Genomic DNA, 18,621 nt, shown 5'->3' on the forward strand with positions numbered 1-18,621 from the left:
TGAATACTACATTCATTAAGTCTTTCTACCTTCCCAAATTCTATTTTTAGAACAGGAAATTATGCTGACTTAAAAAACAACTTAAATCATAAATATACTATGTATAGGTTTTCGTATCTCCTGGATATTATATTTAAAAAAATAAAAAATGTGATAAGAAATATGTTGAAGGGGTATCATATATGTATAATATTTAAGGTCCCAGTTTTCACTAATCTGAGAAAATGCATGGATGTGATATCTTAAAAAAATCAATGAAATTCCATGAAACTTCAATTTCTCGTTTCACTAAGAATTTACTACAAAATATATCAAAAATGAGAATTTATCTCTTTTAAATGGCATGTCTGTATTAGTTATAATTTGATAAATGGTTCCTTTTCATATATTTTTTAAGATCCAAAATCTCAGTGTAATAACATGATTGAAGAATCATGTAACAATGTATATTTTAATATAAGATTTGTGTAGTGATTTGGAATAAATAACACACAGTGAAAAATTTATCATAAACTAAATGCAGTAACAAAAAAAACCCAAAGCTATGTACACATTACCAAGGTCTTTACAATGAGTTATAACGTGGAGCTCCATCACAGCATACTTGTATACAAAGCCACTAATGTGAACACTGAAATAAATCCGTCATGTAGGTCTTTAATCTTGATTTAATAAAGTTTTGTACAGTATCAAATAATATCAAAAGTCTAAAAAAACACAATGAGTTTTTATATCATGTTTATAAATTATTGTTTATATACCATAAAAAACATAAGGTCAAAAGTGCAGTTTAAAAAAAAGTGGAAGTTGTTATTCTTGGTAAGAACTAGAAAAATGTACTATCCCAAGTACGAAGCCATCTGAGGGCTTTTACAGTTTCTTAGGAATTCTCCTTTTACTCTCACACAACCTTGGTTACCATACGCTATAAGATAAACCAATATAAAGGGAGCAAAATCATCTTCTTATAAAAATAACAGGGAACACAAATCTGGTGGTGAGAAATGCTGGAAATAAACATAATTACAGGCTTCTTCCAAAATGAATTAAATGACTTTGCTCACAGGAATGAATGGGCTATCACTGAATGTGACCAAATTTGGGAAATTTCAAAGGATTTTCAGAAATTTTAATCCTTAAGTTTTTAGTCATAACTGGCAAGGGTGCATACATCCTAGGATTATGAATTCTTCTAGTATAAGTAAGACAAGATAGGACCTAAAGGCGATAAATCATATCATTTACCATTCAGAAAAAATAAAGACTAAAAATCCAGTAACTAAAAGGCAGCAGTATAGAAATTAGTCAAGAAACAGATGGGCGAAACAGAACTCCGGGTCTTAATTGGCACTTACCACAGTAACTAGTTATATTTTGAAAAATTCTAGAACAAATGCCTGTATTGAAATATGTGTGGTATGATAACCACTTATATTTAGCAAGAAACCAAAATGGTAAAATCACAAACTTATAAAACAAATTAAATTTAGAGAAAAGAAAAACAAAAGGAATGTAAAGAAAAATCTTATTTTTAAACTTATTGTGGGATCACAATATTGACAAACTGTATCAATCAAGAGCAGTATTCCTGAAGCAGCCTGAGCCTGGCTCAGCAGAACTACTTCACTCTTTAAATGCTATTTAACTGGTACTTTGTTTATGTGACATCAAGCAATAAATGATTATTATTTTTTTCACTGAATGGAGTAAGTTCCTTGGTTGGCTTAACATATAGACTGCCTGAGATAATAAAAACTTCACCATTACAACAGATTAATGGGAAACGAAGGTCTTCCTAGTTTCGACAGGAGAAAAGGGTTGGCTGCTGGAGAGAATGGGTGCTCTGTAGGCTGCATACGTACATACTTAATAATTAATGTCTCCTTTTGTAGAAGATTAAAAATCGATGGATATGGATGCTTGTGCAGAATCATCTCGCCCCCTGACATAAATTTCACAAGGAATCTCCTCCATTACTCTGTCTTCTAGGGCCTGTTCAGGGCACTCATGTGCCTGTTTGAAAGTGTAGCTACTCTTTTTGAAGGTGCTATTAAATGTTTTCATTGGCTGTGGTTGTGCAAAATCATTTCGGAAAGGCAGTTCCATGGAACTCAGGTTGGTCCTGCTTTGTTTGACACTGGATGCTTGCGATCCGCAGTGATGGTCATGAATGCACCGGGAGGCAGTGGAGGAGCGCCGCATCTTCTGGTAGTTGTCCAGTTCTTCTGACAGGTCGGCTAGGTCTGCAGAAATCTCTTTGTCCCTTAGTGAAAACAGTTCATAATGAGGAGGATCAAACACTTCCTGAAATCCAGTTTTATTAAAAGCAGTTTTGCAAGCCATGACCTTTTTTCGAGGCTGTTTCACTTGTACTAAAATAGAAATAATGAGAAGGACCAAGACAATCCCTGATGTAATGCCAATAATTGTTCCATGAGTTTTAGTGATTTGTTCAAATAGTCCTGCTTTTTTCTTTTCTGCAGAAAGAGAAAGAGAAACAATGAGGCTTTCAAAATTCATTAATGAGCCCTGTCCCAAACTGGTAAGGTATTTTTAGGTAAAGCAGAACACATGGGTCAAACAGACCACAGATGATGCCACCTAAAATTAGGTTTTTGAACAAATAAAACAATACCATTATGATTTCTGGTTAAATTAGCCAATCGTAATATGGCTAGATAGATTACATAAAAGAAAAAGGACTTGGTTCTTGCAAATTAAATTAAATACATGAACATAAAGAAAATGCCAGGGGCGCCTGGGTGGCTCAGTTGGTTAAGTGTCCGATTCCTGATTTTGGCTCAGGTCATGATCGCAGTTTGTGGGGTCCAGCCCCATGTTGGGCTCTGTGCTGACAGAAAGGAAGCTTGCTTGGGATTCTCTCTCTTTCTCTGTCCCCTCCCCTCCCCCAGCTCATGCACGCACATGTGCTCTCTCTCTCAAAATAAATAAAATAAACAAAAAAGGAAAATACCAAACAAATACTCTTATTCTATCAAGTTTAGCTTTCTGTTCTATGGCATATCTTTTTTTTTTTTTTTTTTAATGCTTACTTATTTTGAGAGGGAGAGAGTGTTCACGAGCAGAGGAGGGGTAGAGAGAGAGGAAGACAGAAAAACCCAAGCAGGCTCTGTACTCTCAGGGCAGAGCCCATCGTGGGGCTTGATCTCATGAACAAACCATGAGATCATGACCTATGCTGAAATCAAGAGTTGGATATTTAACTGACTGAGCCACCCAGGCTCCCCTATGGTATTTCTGACAAACTGCCATGTTGAGGTATATCCACAGTATCTCCACTAACCGCCATCAGCAAGAGAGAACTAAAGTGATCAGGCTAACCCACTTAGGGATGTTATTATCACAATCTACATTTGAATGATTACCTTAAATTACTTCAAGTACTTAAGACAGCCGTATCAGATCACATTAACTTTTCACAGTAAGATATTTACTGAGCTTTTGGAGAATAAAAGGGAGGTAAACTTTAGGACTGAGACAGTGAGTTGATAATGTTTGTAGATATTCAACTATTACCACAAGTCACATTTACCTTAGATATACACTAGAAATAGAGCATAGGAAATTTTATAAAATGAAAAAAAGCGGTTCTTACAAGTCTGTTTTTGCTGCTTTTTTTTTTTTTTTACATTGATTTATTTTTGAGAAACAGAGTGAGACAAAGCGTGAGCGGGGGAGGGGCAGAGAGAGAAGGAGACACAGAATCTGAAGCAGGCTCCAGGCTCTGAGCAAGCAGTCAGCACAGAGCCTGATGCGGGGCTCGAACTTATAAACTGTGAGATCATGACCTGAGCCGAAGTCGGATGCTCAACCGACTGAGCCACCCAGGCGCCCCTGTTTTTGCTGCTTTTTAAGACTGAATGCATCAATATTTATTAAACAGCATTTGTATATAATTTAAAAAATACTACTATTTTAGGTAACTTTCTAAATTATTCTGAGAATAAGGTATCTTTACAATATGAATAAGAAAATAATGAAAGAAATATTAGAGCAGACTTTTGAACAACTTAAAAAACACAGTACATAAAAATGAATGCTTTTGTTGAGAATAAGTATTTTTCTTTACTTTCACCACATAACAGAGGTCTACACTCTATTTAAAACAAACATTTATATTTTATGTTTCCATTTCTGCCAAAGCAGCTATTGCTAAGTACAGTTGTAGAAAAGGGCATTTTAAGTCTTTCTTAATGAAGGGCAATGGTCACTTTTCTCTCAAAAAGGTTGGCCTTTGCCATTGCACTCACCTTTACAATGATTTTCATCCCAAGGGTATGCACAGTTCTGAACACCATTACAGACTAAAGAATTATTGATGCACATGTTGCTGTGGCAAAAGAAAGTGCTACCTGTGCAGGGAGCTGCAGGAAAGAAAAACAATTTGTTGCTAAGAACTCATTTTGGTTTATTTACACTTAAACTTGTTTCATGAATACACTCCTACTATATAAACAATAAGACAAAGGCCAATACTCTCTGATATGGTCTCACCTAAACTTTTACTTAAGGGTGCCCAAGTGTCATTTTTAAAAAAAAAAATTTTTTTTAACGTTTTATTTATTTTCGACAGAGAGAGTGAGACAGAGCATGAGCTGGGGAGAGTCAGAGAGAGAGGGAGACACAGAATCCGAAGCAGGCTCCAGGCTCTGAGCCGGCAGCACAGAGCCCGACGCGGGGCTCGAACTCACAGACCGAGAGATCATGACCTGAGCCGAAGTCGGACGCTCGACCAACTGAGCCACCCAGGCGCCCCCCCAAGTGTCATTTTTAATGTAATGAGAATATGAATATATTTGCCATGGTTCTCAAGGAAGTAGTACATAGCCTGGTAGCATTCCAAACTGTTAGAATAAAATGTTGGTGAGGATGTGGAGACACTGGAACCCTTGGTGCATTGCTGAGGGAAATGTAAAATGGTACAGTTGCTGTGCAAACACTATGGAGTTTCCTCAGAAATTTGCACAGATTACCATGTGCTGCAGCAATTCTATTCCTAGGCACATATCTCAAACAACTAAAAGCAAAGATTCAAACACATAATGTACAGCCATGTTCATGGCAGCAATATTGACAAGCACACAACAGCATCATTCCACCAAAAGGTAGAAATAATCTGAATATCTGTTGATGGATGAATGGATAACCACAATGTGGTGTACACATATCTAATGAAATATTATTCAGTGTTAAAACTCAGAAGGAAATTCTGGCAAATGCTACAACATAGATAAATCTTGACATTCATTATGCTTGAAGGAAGCCAGACACAAAAGAACAAATATTGTAGGATTCCGGGTATATATATGGTACCTGGAGCAGTCAACTCATTGACATAAAAAAAGCGCAATAGCTACCAGAACCTGGAGGAAGAGGGAAATGGGGAGTGTTTAATGGGAGAGTTACAGTTGGGAATGATAAAAAAGTTCTGGAGATGGATGGTGGGGATGGTTGCAGAAAAATGTGAATGTACCTAATGCCACCAAACTATATACTCAAAAATGGTTAAAATGGCGAATTTTATGTTATAGAGATTTTACCACACAAAAAAATAACTCTTTAGAATTTTAACATTAATATTTTTTAAAACAACAAAGATTTTGGAACATATACCATGTAATTTTGTATTTTGTATAAACTGTTCAGCCTGAAATGTCTCCTTCCTCCTTTCCCTTCCTGGTGACCATCTACTCATCTTTCAAGATCATCCAAAATGTTGCCTTGTCTGTGAAGATTCCCTCAATTCTCCTAGGCAGCTAGGGACCCCTGTGTTCCAGTCATACTGTATATGTGCTTCCATCTAACACTTCTCCTTGTTTGTGTAAAAATTTGTTACACTAGATTATGACTCAGTGTGTTTACTTTAGTTAGGAAATAAAGTCTTAGATCAGAGACAAAAGTACCAGCATAGTAATAACGTGTATTTCAGTGTAAAGACACACACACACACACAAATCTGAAAGTCAAGAAGGATAGCTTATTTTTTCTTCCACTCAAAAAGACTGCAGAATTATGACAGAAGCTCCTAAAAATCAACTAACCATTTTGATTTCCAAAAATATACTCAAACACAATGTATTTCCTGTCTAAAAAATTCTACATTTATTTTAAGAAGATACATGTCACATCAAGGCAGGAAAACTGAGTACCACTCTCTATTATACTGACAGGCTTCAAATATTTTATTTTATTTTTTATTATATGAAATTTATTGTCAAATTAGTTTCCATACAACACCCAGTGCTCATCCCAAAAGATGCCCTCTTCAATGCCCATCACCTCCCCTCCCCTCCCTCCCACCCCCCATCAACCCTCAGTTTGTTCTCAGTTTTTAAGAGTGTCTTATGCTTTGGCTCTCTCTCCCACTCTAACCTCTTTTTTTTTCCCTCCCCTCCCCCATGGGTTTCTGTTAAGTTTCTCAGGATCCACCTAAGAGTGAAAATATTTTTTATATTTTCTTTTTAAAAGTTTCTTTTCAAGGTGTGCCTGAGTGGCTCAGTTGGTTAAGCACCTGACTCTTGATTTTGGCTCAGGTCATGATCTCACAGTTCGTGGGCTCTGGGCTGACAGTGAGGAGCCTGCTTGGGATTCTCTTGCTCTTTTTCTGTCCCTCCCATCTCACGTGTGAGCGCACATGCTTTCTCTCTCTGAAAATACATTAATATTAAAAAAAAGTTTCTTTTCAAGATGAAAAGAAATATCTAAAATTTTATGAGATTAATAACTGAATTTCTTCCCTAAAAGTATCTTTTTAAAAATAAATATACAATGAACCTTATTAAAACAATAATGAAGTTAGTATTTCTTTCCCTCTAAAGAGAAGGCCCTATCTTTAGGTTACAATCATAGGAAGCTTTGGAATACCTAACCACATTGTCCAACTGCATCATCAGTAATAAAACTGACAGTCTGATAGAAAACAAACAAACAAAAAACCAACACACACATAGAAAACAAAAACCTGACAGTTTGGTATCCACCTGCCTGACCCCTTTGTCTATTTCTCAGTTTGGCTCTGAAAATGGACTATAGAAACAGGTATTTATTGGGTCCCCAGGAAACCCTAAAATATCATCTGATATTTATCAAATATTTATTAGACTTATAATGTAGGTCAATAGACAACATCCATTGCATCACTAATCATCAGGGAAATGCAAATCAAAACCACAATGAGATATCACTTCACACCTGTCAGAATGGCTGTCGTGAAAGACAAGAAATAAGTGTCAGTGGAGATGTGGAAAAAAGGGAACCTTCATGCACTGTTGGTGAGAATGTATATTGGTGCAGCCCCTGCACCAGTATAAAGTTTCTCCAAACAGTATAAAGGTTCCTCAGAAAGTTAAAAATAGAATTACCATATAATCCAGCAATTCCACTTTTGGGTATATATCTGAAGAAAATCAAAATACTAATTCAAAAAGATGTATGCACCCCTCTGTTCATTACATCATTATTTATAATAGCTAAGATATATAAGCAACCTAAGTGCCCATCCATGGATGAATCAAAAATGTGCGTGTGTGTATGTGTATACACACACATACATACAATGGAGTATTACTGAACCATAAAAAGGAATGAAATCTTGTCATGTGTGACAACACGGATGGACCTAAAGGGTATTATGCTAAGTGAAATAAGTCAGAGAAAAACAAATACTGATGATTTCATTTATATGTGGAATCTAAAAAATAAAACAAATGTACAAACAAAACAGAAAGACTCAGAAACAGAGAACTAATGGTTGCCAGAAGGAAGTAGGGGTGTGGGGGTGAGATAGGATGAAATAGGGGAAGGGGATTAAGAGGAACAGTCTTCAAGTTATAAAACAAGTAAGTCATGGGAATATAATGTACAGCTTAGGGAATACAGTCAATAATATTATAACAATTTTGTATGGTGACAGATGGAACCTAGACTTATGGTGGTGATCATTTCATAATGTATGTAAATATCAAATCACTGAATAGAATATCATCCACTGAATGAATGTCAATTATTTGTCAATTAAAATAACATCCAAAATTGCTTTGCTATTAGAGAGCAAATATAAGCTCTCTTTTTTTAAAAGACTGTTTATTTATTTATTTATTGAGATAGAGGGGAGGGCAGAGAGAGAGAGAGAGAGAGAGAGAGAGAGAGAGGGAGACAGAGACAGAGAGAGACAGAGAGAGAGAGAGAGAGGAAGAACCCCAAGCAGGCCCTGCACTGTCAGTGCAGAGCACAACGCAGGGCTCAATCTCACAAATGTGAGATCATGACCCGAGTCAAAATCAAGAGTCAGATGCCTTACCAACTGAATCACTCAGGCACCCCTAAAATCTCTTTTTAAGGAAGAATCCCCCAAAAGTAATATTCACCCAAGTTCTAGTTCAGCAGGCTTATCTATGGTTAATCATTATGAACTAGGATGTGTTTATCTTTCCTCCCTCCCTACTATAAATTAAATGGAATGTAGGCATGACGTTTATATACAGTTAATTATTCAGTGCACTAAACTTTTAGGCTTGCTTATTTGCTGGGTACTTACCCACTCCAGTTTAAGTATAATAACCCTTAGGTGGCTCTGATAACTAAAGAATCTAAAATAGCTAAGAACTGTGAATAGCTTGGGAAATCATGCTATGAAGCAGAGAATGGAAAAAAAATGGATTAGTAATTAAGAAAAATTGTTTCTGTTACTAGTTAACCTGTCTACTTTGAGATTTTAACTAACTCCTTGGGTCGCTGTTTCCTCTTTTTAAATGAAGGGGATAGACTGTTATCTCAGACTTCTGGTTCTAAAATCAATGAGACTATGAAATTAGTGGTTTCAATCATGTGGATAATTCTATTCTTAGAAGTATCATGTATATAACAAGTAATTTACTCAGAGACTGAACCCATCACATGTATCATTTAAACTATTAAGTAATATTTCATGATTCTTAAAAAAAATGTTTGATGGTTTCAAAACTTACAAGGGCAATACATATGAGTTACATGAATAAGCCATTAGGTTGAGGGCAGAAAAGCCAAAGAAAACATATGATGATGGGGTGCTTGGGTGGCTCAGTCAGGTAAGTGTTGGGCCCTTGAGTTTGGCTCAGTCATGATCTCACGGTTTGTGGGATCGAGCCCCACTTTGGGCTCTGAACTGACAATGCAGAGCCTGCTTGGGATTCTCTCCTCTGCCCCTCCTCTGCTTGCGTGCTCTCTCTCTTAAAATGAATAAATTAAAAAAAAAAACAGTATGGTGGTATTTTATTTAAGTACAAACTTAGCTGGTAACCCACTTCAGTTGTGTCATGTATATTATAAAATTATATTACACCCATGTGTGCAGTTTAACATAACAAATGGCCTAGAGAACACACAGTATTTTTGAATTTCTCACTTCTAAAAACTGGAGTTTTCTGGCTTTTTGTTTATGTATCATACAACAATCCTAATACATACTATATCATATTACCTGCTGACCTCTAATTTTACCTATCTTATCCAGTTCACAAATGAGAATACAGGGAACAGAAGCTATTTTCAAGACAAGCTGAGTGAGGTTGTAAGTACTGTGGCTTCTAGGCATGCTGATTTTGAGTCAAACTATCATTAGCTCTTTAAGTTTATCCATAGAACATTGTGTGACCACATTTGGATTCTCTTTATGGTTCAAAAGTGGCAAAAAAAAGACAAGTTTTCTGCTTAGAGTTTCTCACTGACTAAACAGTAAGTAGAAAACACCCTCATGAGGTTTTTATTTTATAGAATTCTTTACAATTGCTCCCCACATGATTTAAAGCAATTAGAAAGCAGCAGTGATATCAGGTTTTGTTTTGTAGAAATACATTATATTCATAATTACAGATGTATTAAGCTCTATGGATTTTCAGTGGGTAAGCATAGCTGTTTATGATGAGAATCAAAGTATCAGTTATTGACCTGGGATGCTAATGACATGCTTCAATTAAAAACTATAAAAAATGGCTGAGTTATAGCAATTTATAAGTAAAGGGCAAAGAGAATAGCAAAAATAGTGCCAGTTATGAACTATTTTCTACTTCTAGCCTGAGGACTTTCTCTTTTCCCTTTTACTCACTACTGGATCATGGCATGAGAAAGAAGAAGGGTTATGGTTTCAGCCCCTCTTCCCTTCCCATGAGATGTGGCAATGATGCTGAAAGATGGTCTGTCCTTCAACTAGGCCTGCAGGGGCCTATAGGCAGTATGTCACTGAAAATCACATTATGGATTTATTTTGACAAAAATAACTTCTGTTGCTTTCATGGTTGTAGTCCTAGAAATTATCTTCCTAAAACCATATCCTGTCTGAAAGAGTGAGGTGTATATTAGTATTCAGTGCTTGGGAAGAGGTCAAACATATTGACTGACTGTTATTCTGTACCTTTCACTTTAGCCAAGTTATATTATTTTAGTCATATCTGTAATCCACAATGGGTAGGTATGAAGTGTATCTCATGCAGATTTAGTCCATTTATGTAAACCTTTTCTGAAATATTGATTGTTTTCATGGATGGATTCATAACAGTTACAAATTGTTAACAGTTTAGAGAAAAACAAAAAAGTTTAACAATTTGAATTAATGATGAGCATATAAAAATGTATGGTTTGGAGCTCTCTAATGTGATTAAAAGGAGATTTCCTGGGCACCTGGGTGGCTCAGTTGGTTAAGCATTTGACTCTTGATTTCGGCTCAGGTCATCACCTCACGGTTCACGGGTTCAAGCTCCATGTCAGGCTCCAAGCTGACAACATGGAGCTTGCTTAGGATTCTCTCCCTGTCCTTTCTCTCTACCCCTCCCCCACTCCCTCCATCCCTCCCTCTCTCAAAATAAATAAACATTAAATAAAAAAAAGGAGATTTCCAAACCAGGACTTTTGTTTTAGAAAACTTATAAAATCCTTTACTTTGATCACATACATATGACATTTGTTTTTTGGAGGGGTGGTTTTCTTGTTCTTCATGGATAATAAAGCTAAATTTAGGATATGGAGCTAAGTCTATTGCAACCTTTAACTTAGTTTTATATTTAATTATTGTAAAGATATCACTTGAGGGAGGCTTTTCACCTGTTTACTTATCAGATTTGTACTGATGGAGACATCACTAGTGCAGATACAGAAATACCTTAACTAAAACACATCAGAGAATAATTTTGCATTTAAGATTTAGACCAGTGTTACCCAAAATATAATGTAAGGCAAAATATGAACAAGTAGCCACAATAAAAAAGATATTTAGAAAGAAACAAGTAGAATTAATTTCACTAGTAGCTTATTTAACCTCATATATCTTTGCAGAAAAGAGAAATACAGAAGGACTGAGGCTGCTACCTTTAGAAGGGTCTGTGTGCAAGTTTGGCCCTTAGTTTTGGCAACTGAGAACTTGACTTTCCTCCATTCCCTGACTGGTAAGGTTCATGGTGCCTAGAGTTGGTGTGAACAACATCATTTATGCCATATACCTTCTTTCCTTTCGTGAGCCTACAATTTTGGTACAGGCAAGGCAGATAGATGGTGCCTATGTGCCTAGCCCTCAATAAAAACTTGGGTGCTGAGCTCTAAGTGGGTTCTCTGGGCAGAAACGTACATGTTACTGCATTTTTTGTTGCTTAAGAAATGCACATGCTTAGTATGCCCTTCATGGGAGGGAGAGAGGATAAGGAAGTCTGTGAAAGGATTTCTCCAGACTCAGACAGTATTTTTCCTTTGTTGATCCTATATCCTTTCACTGTAATAAATTTTAGCTCTGAGTATTCAAATGTATGCTGAGTCCTGTGAGTCCTTCTAGCAAATCACCTATCATGTGGGTGGTGTTAGGGAGCCCTGAAACAATATCCAAAATATTCTCATTTAACACGTATATAAAATATAAGGAGATATTTTACATTATTTCTTATCAAGTCTTTGAAATTCAGAATAAATCTTCATAATTATAGCACATTTCAATTTAGATGGGCCACATTATGAGTGTTCAATAGCTACATGTGGCTGATGGGCACTGTTGGAAAACACAGGTACAAGATGTTGGGAATAAATAAGACGAGGAGAAAGGAAAATGGCTGAAAGGCTTTCTTGCTAACTTTAACTGTATCTTTGTATCAAGCACTGCTTTGTAGTCATTTGAAATAGTGAAGCAGCCTTTACATAGCTGTTTTTTTCAAGTTTGAAAAGTTGATAAAAATTTTCTGGACATAGTTGATATCCATCAATAGGGCAACAAGCAGCGGCAGCAGTATACTCCATGCAAGTATCACTGCTGAGCTCAACATTTCCCCCTACTTGAGAAACTCACTAAATCCAAAATAACTCAAAGCTTTTTCCCTTCATCTGTCCAATTTTCACTTTCTAAGTCAATCAGACCCTAACTGTAGGTATCTTTGACTCATTTTGATCAGTCCCCAAATCTTGTGTAGTCTACCTCCACAACTCTTCTTTCTTCTGTCACTGCTCTGGTTCAGACCTTCCTGGTCTCCCCCTCTGACTATGGAAGTTAGCCTCCTAAGACCTCCACGCCCCAATTAAAGCACAGCCCTGATTACATCATCTTATAGTACAAGACCCTTCAAAACTCCCCAAAGCTTATAACATGAATTCTAATTTTATTTTATTTTATTCTAGAGAGTGTGTATTCATGCACACACAAGCTGGGGAGACAGGCAAAGGGAGGGAGGAAGGGGGAGAGAGAGAATGAATGAAATCTTAGCAGACTCTATGCTCAGTGTGGAGCCCAACACAAAGCTCAATCCCACGACCCTGGGATCTTGACCTCAGCAGAAATTAAGAGGCGGACGCTCAACAGACTGAGCTACGTCATGAACTCTAGTTTTTGTCTTCCTAAAAAAAAATTTTTTTAAGTTCATTTTTTCATTTTGAAATAAAGAGCATGAGTAGAGGAGGGGCAGAGAGAGGGAAGGAGAGAATCCTAAGCAGGCTCCACACTGTCAGCACAGAGCCCGATGTGGGGCTTGATGTCACAAACCATGAGATCATGACCTGAGCCAAAACCAAGAGTCAGGTGCTCAACTGCCTGGGCTACTCAGGTGCTCCTACTTTTACCCTTTAATTTAAAGGCTTTCTAACTCTAGCTAGGCTCCATGCCCAGTGCAGAGCCTAAAGCAAGGACTGAACTCATGGCCTGGAGATCAAGACCTGAGCTGAGAGCAAGAGTCAGACGCTCAACCAACTGAGCTACCCAGGCAACCCTAATCTACCTTTTTTTTTGTTTTTAATTTTTTTTTAAGTTTATTTCTTTGTTTTGAGATAGAGTGAGAAAAAGCAAGAGCACAAGTAAGATAGGGACAGAAATCAAGTTGATGCTCAACTGACTGAGCTATACAGGTGCTCTATGAGCTCTAATTTTAGCCTTTGTAAAAAAATTTTTTTTAAGTTTATTTATTAATTTTGAAAGAGAGAGCATGAGCAGGGGAGGGGCAGAGAAAGAAGGAAAGAGAATTCCAAGCAGGCTCCACACTGACAGTGCAGAGCCCAGTATGGGGCTCAAACTCATGAACTGTGATATCATGACCTGAGCCAAGATCAAGAGTCAAATGCTTAACTGAATGGGCCACCCAGGTGCCCCTCTAATCTACCTTTTGACTCATTTTTCTCTCTTCTTTCTTCTACTACTTCTTGTGGTCCAAATTGGCTCCATGCTTTTGTTCATTCTGTGGCCTGTTTGGAATAGCAACCTCAATTATCCAACATTTCTACCTTCTAAAATCTCAAGGACAAACTCCAAGGTCCTACCTTCAAGGATTACTTGCTCCATAATCAATGCTGTCTGCTAGAAGTAACCTGGATATTTAATCAGGAAGCACTTTGTTTTCTGTCTCAAACAGTCATTGTCATAGTCAATCCTGTAACTGCCTCATTTGCATCTATGTCACCTCACCTAAGTGACTATAATAAGATCCTTTAGAGCAGGGAATGTTTCATCCATTCCTGTATCTTCATAGCAAATAGCATCTTGTATGATAAATGTTAAATAAATGAATGGAAGGCAGGTAGGAAGGCTGGTTGGCTAAATTGGCTTCATAACCCAACTGCCCATCCGGCAATTCATCAAGTCTTGTAAAATTACAGACAGAAGAGTTCAGCTATAATAAAGCTTGTGTAGGTCACATACAATCATGATATTAATATAGAATCCATGGAACAATAATATTTTGAAATTACAAGTAAAGGGAAAAAGTACTAATTCCTAAATTTCTGAAGGAAAATATCTGATAGTATCTTACTCTTACACCTTTATATTTACAAATTTTGACTTGCAAAAATCATATAGTTTACCATTTTACTCTATTCACTTAGGCTATAAAGGCGAAAATATTTCCTTCTCTTATGAGGACAATATATACCAGTTATTTTAAAAATATATATGATGTGAACATACACACTAAACTATCTTGGGGCAGTCTGGATAAATCTTTAAATGGTAATTTTCTTCATACAGAGGTGACTGTGAGGAAAGGGATTAGTCAGAGAGGCTAATCAGCTCTCTCCAAATGTAGATTAAAGTTAAAGGCCACTTAAAGCCAAGCCAAAAACATGAAGGTATTTTTGAAATCAATTTAAAAAAACTTTTTTAATGTTTACTTTTGAGAGAGAGAGAGAGAGAGAGAGAGAGAGAGAGAGCACGCGAGAGTGAGAGGGAGGGGCAGAGGGAGAAAGAAGGAGACACAGAATCTGAAGCAGGCTCCAGGCTCTGAGCTGTCAGCACAGAACCTGATGTGGGATTCGAACTCACAAGCCATGAGATCATGACCTGAGGTAAAGCCAGATGCTTAACCAACTGAGCCACCTAGGCACCCCTTGAAGACAGTTTTTTTTTTTTTTTTTTAAATCGAAGGTAATGTAATATGATTTACACTTACAATAAGCAAAATCAAAATAATTATCAAAAGTACTGACAAGTCACTTGGACTTTTACAGGAGATAGAAAGGCAATAGAACCAATTTTTCCTTGGGATTTGTTCATGTGAATTATCAGGAATTTAAGGGAAGAATCCTAAAATCTGTCCTCAGAGTTCTTCCACTTTTAAGCTGGATTAGTATCTACAGTGAGCTACAACATCCTTTAAGATGAAAAAATTCTCACATGCTCACAAATTAGTAAAGATGACTTTTAAAGACTTAACTAAGATAAAGAGAAAACCCCATTATAACTACAAAGAAAATTTCTGAATATACACAAAAGGAAATTCAACTGTGTTGCCACAAAAAATCAATTAACCACAAAAGGAGGTTGTAATGAAGAAAATGAGGGAGAAAAAGCTTTAAGACATTTAGAAAACAAATAGCAAAAGTGTAGAAGTCCTTCCACCTTAGTAATTACTGTTAATGTAAATGAGTTAAACCCTCTATTCAAACAGCAGAGATTGGCAGAATAGATAACAAAAAACCCCCTAGATCCAACTATATACTGTTCTACAAAAGACTCACTTTAGATTTAAAGATACAAATTGGTTGAAAATAAAAAAAAAAAAAAAAAAAAAAAAATGGAGAAAGATATTCCATGCAAACAGTTAACCAAAGAGAGCTGGGGTGGCTATACAAATATCAGACAAAAATAGACTTTAATGTCAGGGTATTGACTGTTGCAAATGATAAAAAGGGACAATGTAGATTGGTAAAAGGGATTCATCAAGAAAATACAACAATCATAAAAATATATAAATAAATAAAATATCAGACCCCTAAATTATAAGAAGGAAACACTATCAGAATTTTAAGGGAGAATTAGATATTCTACAATAATGGCTGGAAACTTCAATATCCCACTTTTAATAATGGATACAACAACCAAACAGAAGATAAATAACCAAATGAAAGAATAACACTATAAGTCAACTGGAGGACCTAATAGATATATAAAGAAAATTCCACCTAGCAACAGCAAAATATACATTTTTCTCATGTATAAGGAACTTTGTCCAGGATGGACCATATGTTAGGCCAGCCATATACACACAAAAATCTTAAAAGACTGATATCATACAAAGTTTCTTTTCCAATCACAATGAAGTAAAACTAGGTATCAGTCACAAAATAAAAACTAGAAAATTTGTAAACATGTGGGAATTAAACTACACCCTCTTAACCAACTAGTCAAAGAAGAAATCACAAGGGAAAATTAGATAATACCTGAGACCAAAGAAAATGAAAACACAGCATACCAAAACTTATGAGAAGCAATGAAACAGTGCTAAGAAAGAAATTTATAGCTATAAATGCCTACATTAAAAAAGGAGAAAGATCTGGAACCATTAACTTAACCTTAAAGAGCCAGAAAAGGAAGAGCAAACTAAACTCAAAGTTCTATGCCTTTGTCAGTAGTACTGAAATTATAGAGAGAGAGAATAGAAAAACTAAAGAAAAAACCAAAAAATGGTTCTTTGACGAGATCAACAAAATTGGCAAACTTTAGTTACAATGATTAAGGAAAAAAAGAAACAGAGATAAAATGACTCAAATTACTAAAATCAGAAATGCAAGTGGAGACATTATTACAGATCTTATAGATATAAAAAGGATTAGAAGAGGATACTAACAACAATTCTACACCAATAAACTACTAATCTAGATGAAATAGACAAATTCCTAGAAACATACATTCTACCAAAATTGAATAAAAACCAAACAGGAAATCTGAACAGATCTCTAACTAGCAAGAATATTGAATCAGTAATCAAACTATTTCCCAACAAAGAAAAGCCCTGCACTGAATGGCCTCACTGATGAATTCTACCAAATGTTTACAGAATGTCAATTCTCAAACTCTTTCAAAAAGCTGAAGAGAAAGGATCACTTCTTACTTATTCTATGGATCAGCATAACCCTGATACCACAGCCAGACAAAGATACTACAAGAAATTGAACTACAGACCAATACCTCTTTATGCATATTGATGCAAAAATTCTCAACAAAATACTGGCACTGAATTCAACAACATATTAAAAGGATTATACACCATGACCAAGTGGGACTTATTCCTGGAACACAAAAACAGTTCCACATACAAAAATCAATGTAACACCCCACATTAACAGAATGAAGAGGGAAAAAATGACATGATCATCTCAACTGAATCAGAAAAAGCATTTGACAAAATTTCATGATGAAAACACTTAATAAACTAGGGCCAGAAGAAAATTTCCTCAATGTGATAAAGGCCATATATGAAAACCCCACAGCTAACACCATACTCAATGGTGAAAGGTTGAAAGCTTTTCTCTTAAGATCAGAAACAAGACAAGGATGTCTCCTTTCACTTCTATTCAACATAGTACTAGACATTCTAGCAAGAGCAATTAGGCGAGAAAAGGCAATAAAAAGCATCCAAATGGGACAGGAAAATGTAAAATTATCTGTTTGCAGATAACATGATCTTATATGTAGAAAACCCTAACAAGATTACACACACACAGACACACACAGAGCTAATCCAGTAAAGTTATAGGATACAAAAAACAGCATACAAAAGACAAAAGTCAGGAGCATTTCTACACACTAACAATGAAAAACTGGAAAAGAAAATAATTCCTTTATAACAGCATTAAACAAAAAAATTCTTAGGAATAAATGTAACCAAGGAGATGCAAGACCTGTATACTAAAGAATACAAAACACTGTTGAAAGAAATTAAAGACAACAAATAAATGGGAAGACATCCTGGGTTCATGGACTGAAGACTTAATATTAAGATGACAATACTACTCAAAAGCAATCCACAGATTCATTATGATTTCTATTAAAAAACAAAAAAAAAAGTGTTTTCTGAATGTTTTCTTTAAGAGAAGGAAAGAGCTTCTTGGAAATATGGTTGGTTCTAGGGCTGGACCAGGGAAAACACAGTTGAGCCTGGGCCATCTTGTGGTAACAGAAAGTAAGAAAGTGATTTTTTTTTTTTTTAAAGGCACATCAAAAGGATAAAGGAGACAACTTGAAGGAGCTCCCAGTGGCCAAAGCTGGGATTCTGAGCAACAAAATAATGTTAGTACTATAATAATTATATATCATATATAATTATATATATAATAATGGCATAAAATAAAAATCCATAAACTCATACTGATATAAATAACTGAATAGATAAATGAGGGGGAAAAACAGCTCTTTCTCACAGTTTAATTACAATTAATAAGGGTAGAAGGAATAATGGAAACAGAAAACTCCCATTAGGTAAACACTACAGGAATACCTATTACATGAGAAACTAACAACAGTGAGAAAAAGGATATTACATAGTCTCAAAGAGAATTATTAATTAAGATGAAAAAATCAGTAACTTTATAGTGGAGGAACCTGACAGCACGTTAAGCAAGTGACTGAAGTTAATGTCAGACAAATCCACATTATGTACCCCTGCCTCACTGGTGTGATACACTGAGAAAGATATAATGTGATTTCTGGGGTACTGACAGAAATACGTAACTTCAAATGAATCCATGAGAAAACATCAGACAAACCTAAACTGACAATCGGCTAAATAAATGGCCAATACCCTTCAAAAGTATTAAGGTCATTAAAGACTGAGGAACTGTCACAGATGGAGGACACTAAAGGACAGATGAAAGTAAATGCAATGTGGACAT

General features: G+C 35.9%; 1 protein-coding gene across 3 annotated transcripts in view; it reads right to left on the bottom strand.

Annotated features, from left to right (window-relative positions):
* Positions 1-637: 637 nt before the first annotated feature.
* The window catches only part of NETO2 (neuropilin and tolloid like 2), a 55,576-nt gene continuing 37,592 nt past the window's right edge, over positions 638-18,621 (bottom strand). For all 3 annotated transcript variants that reach the window (XM_060651943.3, XM_060651944.3, XM_060651942.3), the window contains 2 exons: positions 4,272-4,385; positions 638-2,477 (listed from right to left, as the gene is read on the bottom strand). In XM_060651943.3, coding sequence (XP_060507926.1) covers positions 1,897-2,477; positions 4,272-4,385 — 695 coding nt within the window. In that variant the 3' untranslated portion in view covers positions 638-1,896. The remainder of the gene's footprint in view (positions 2,478-4,271; positions 4,386-18,621) is intronic.

The sequence above is a fragment of the Panthera onca genome, chromosome E2 (genome assembly GCF_046562875.1).
Source record: "Panthera onca isolate mPanOnc1 chromosome E2, mPanOnc1 haplotype 2, whole genome shotgun sequence".
NCBI lineage: Eukaryota > Metazoa > Chordata > Mammalia > Carnivora > Felidae > Panthera > Panthera onca.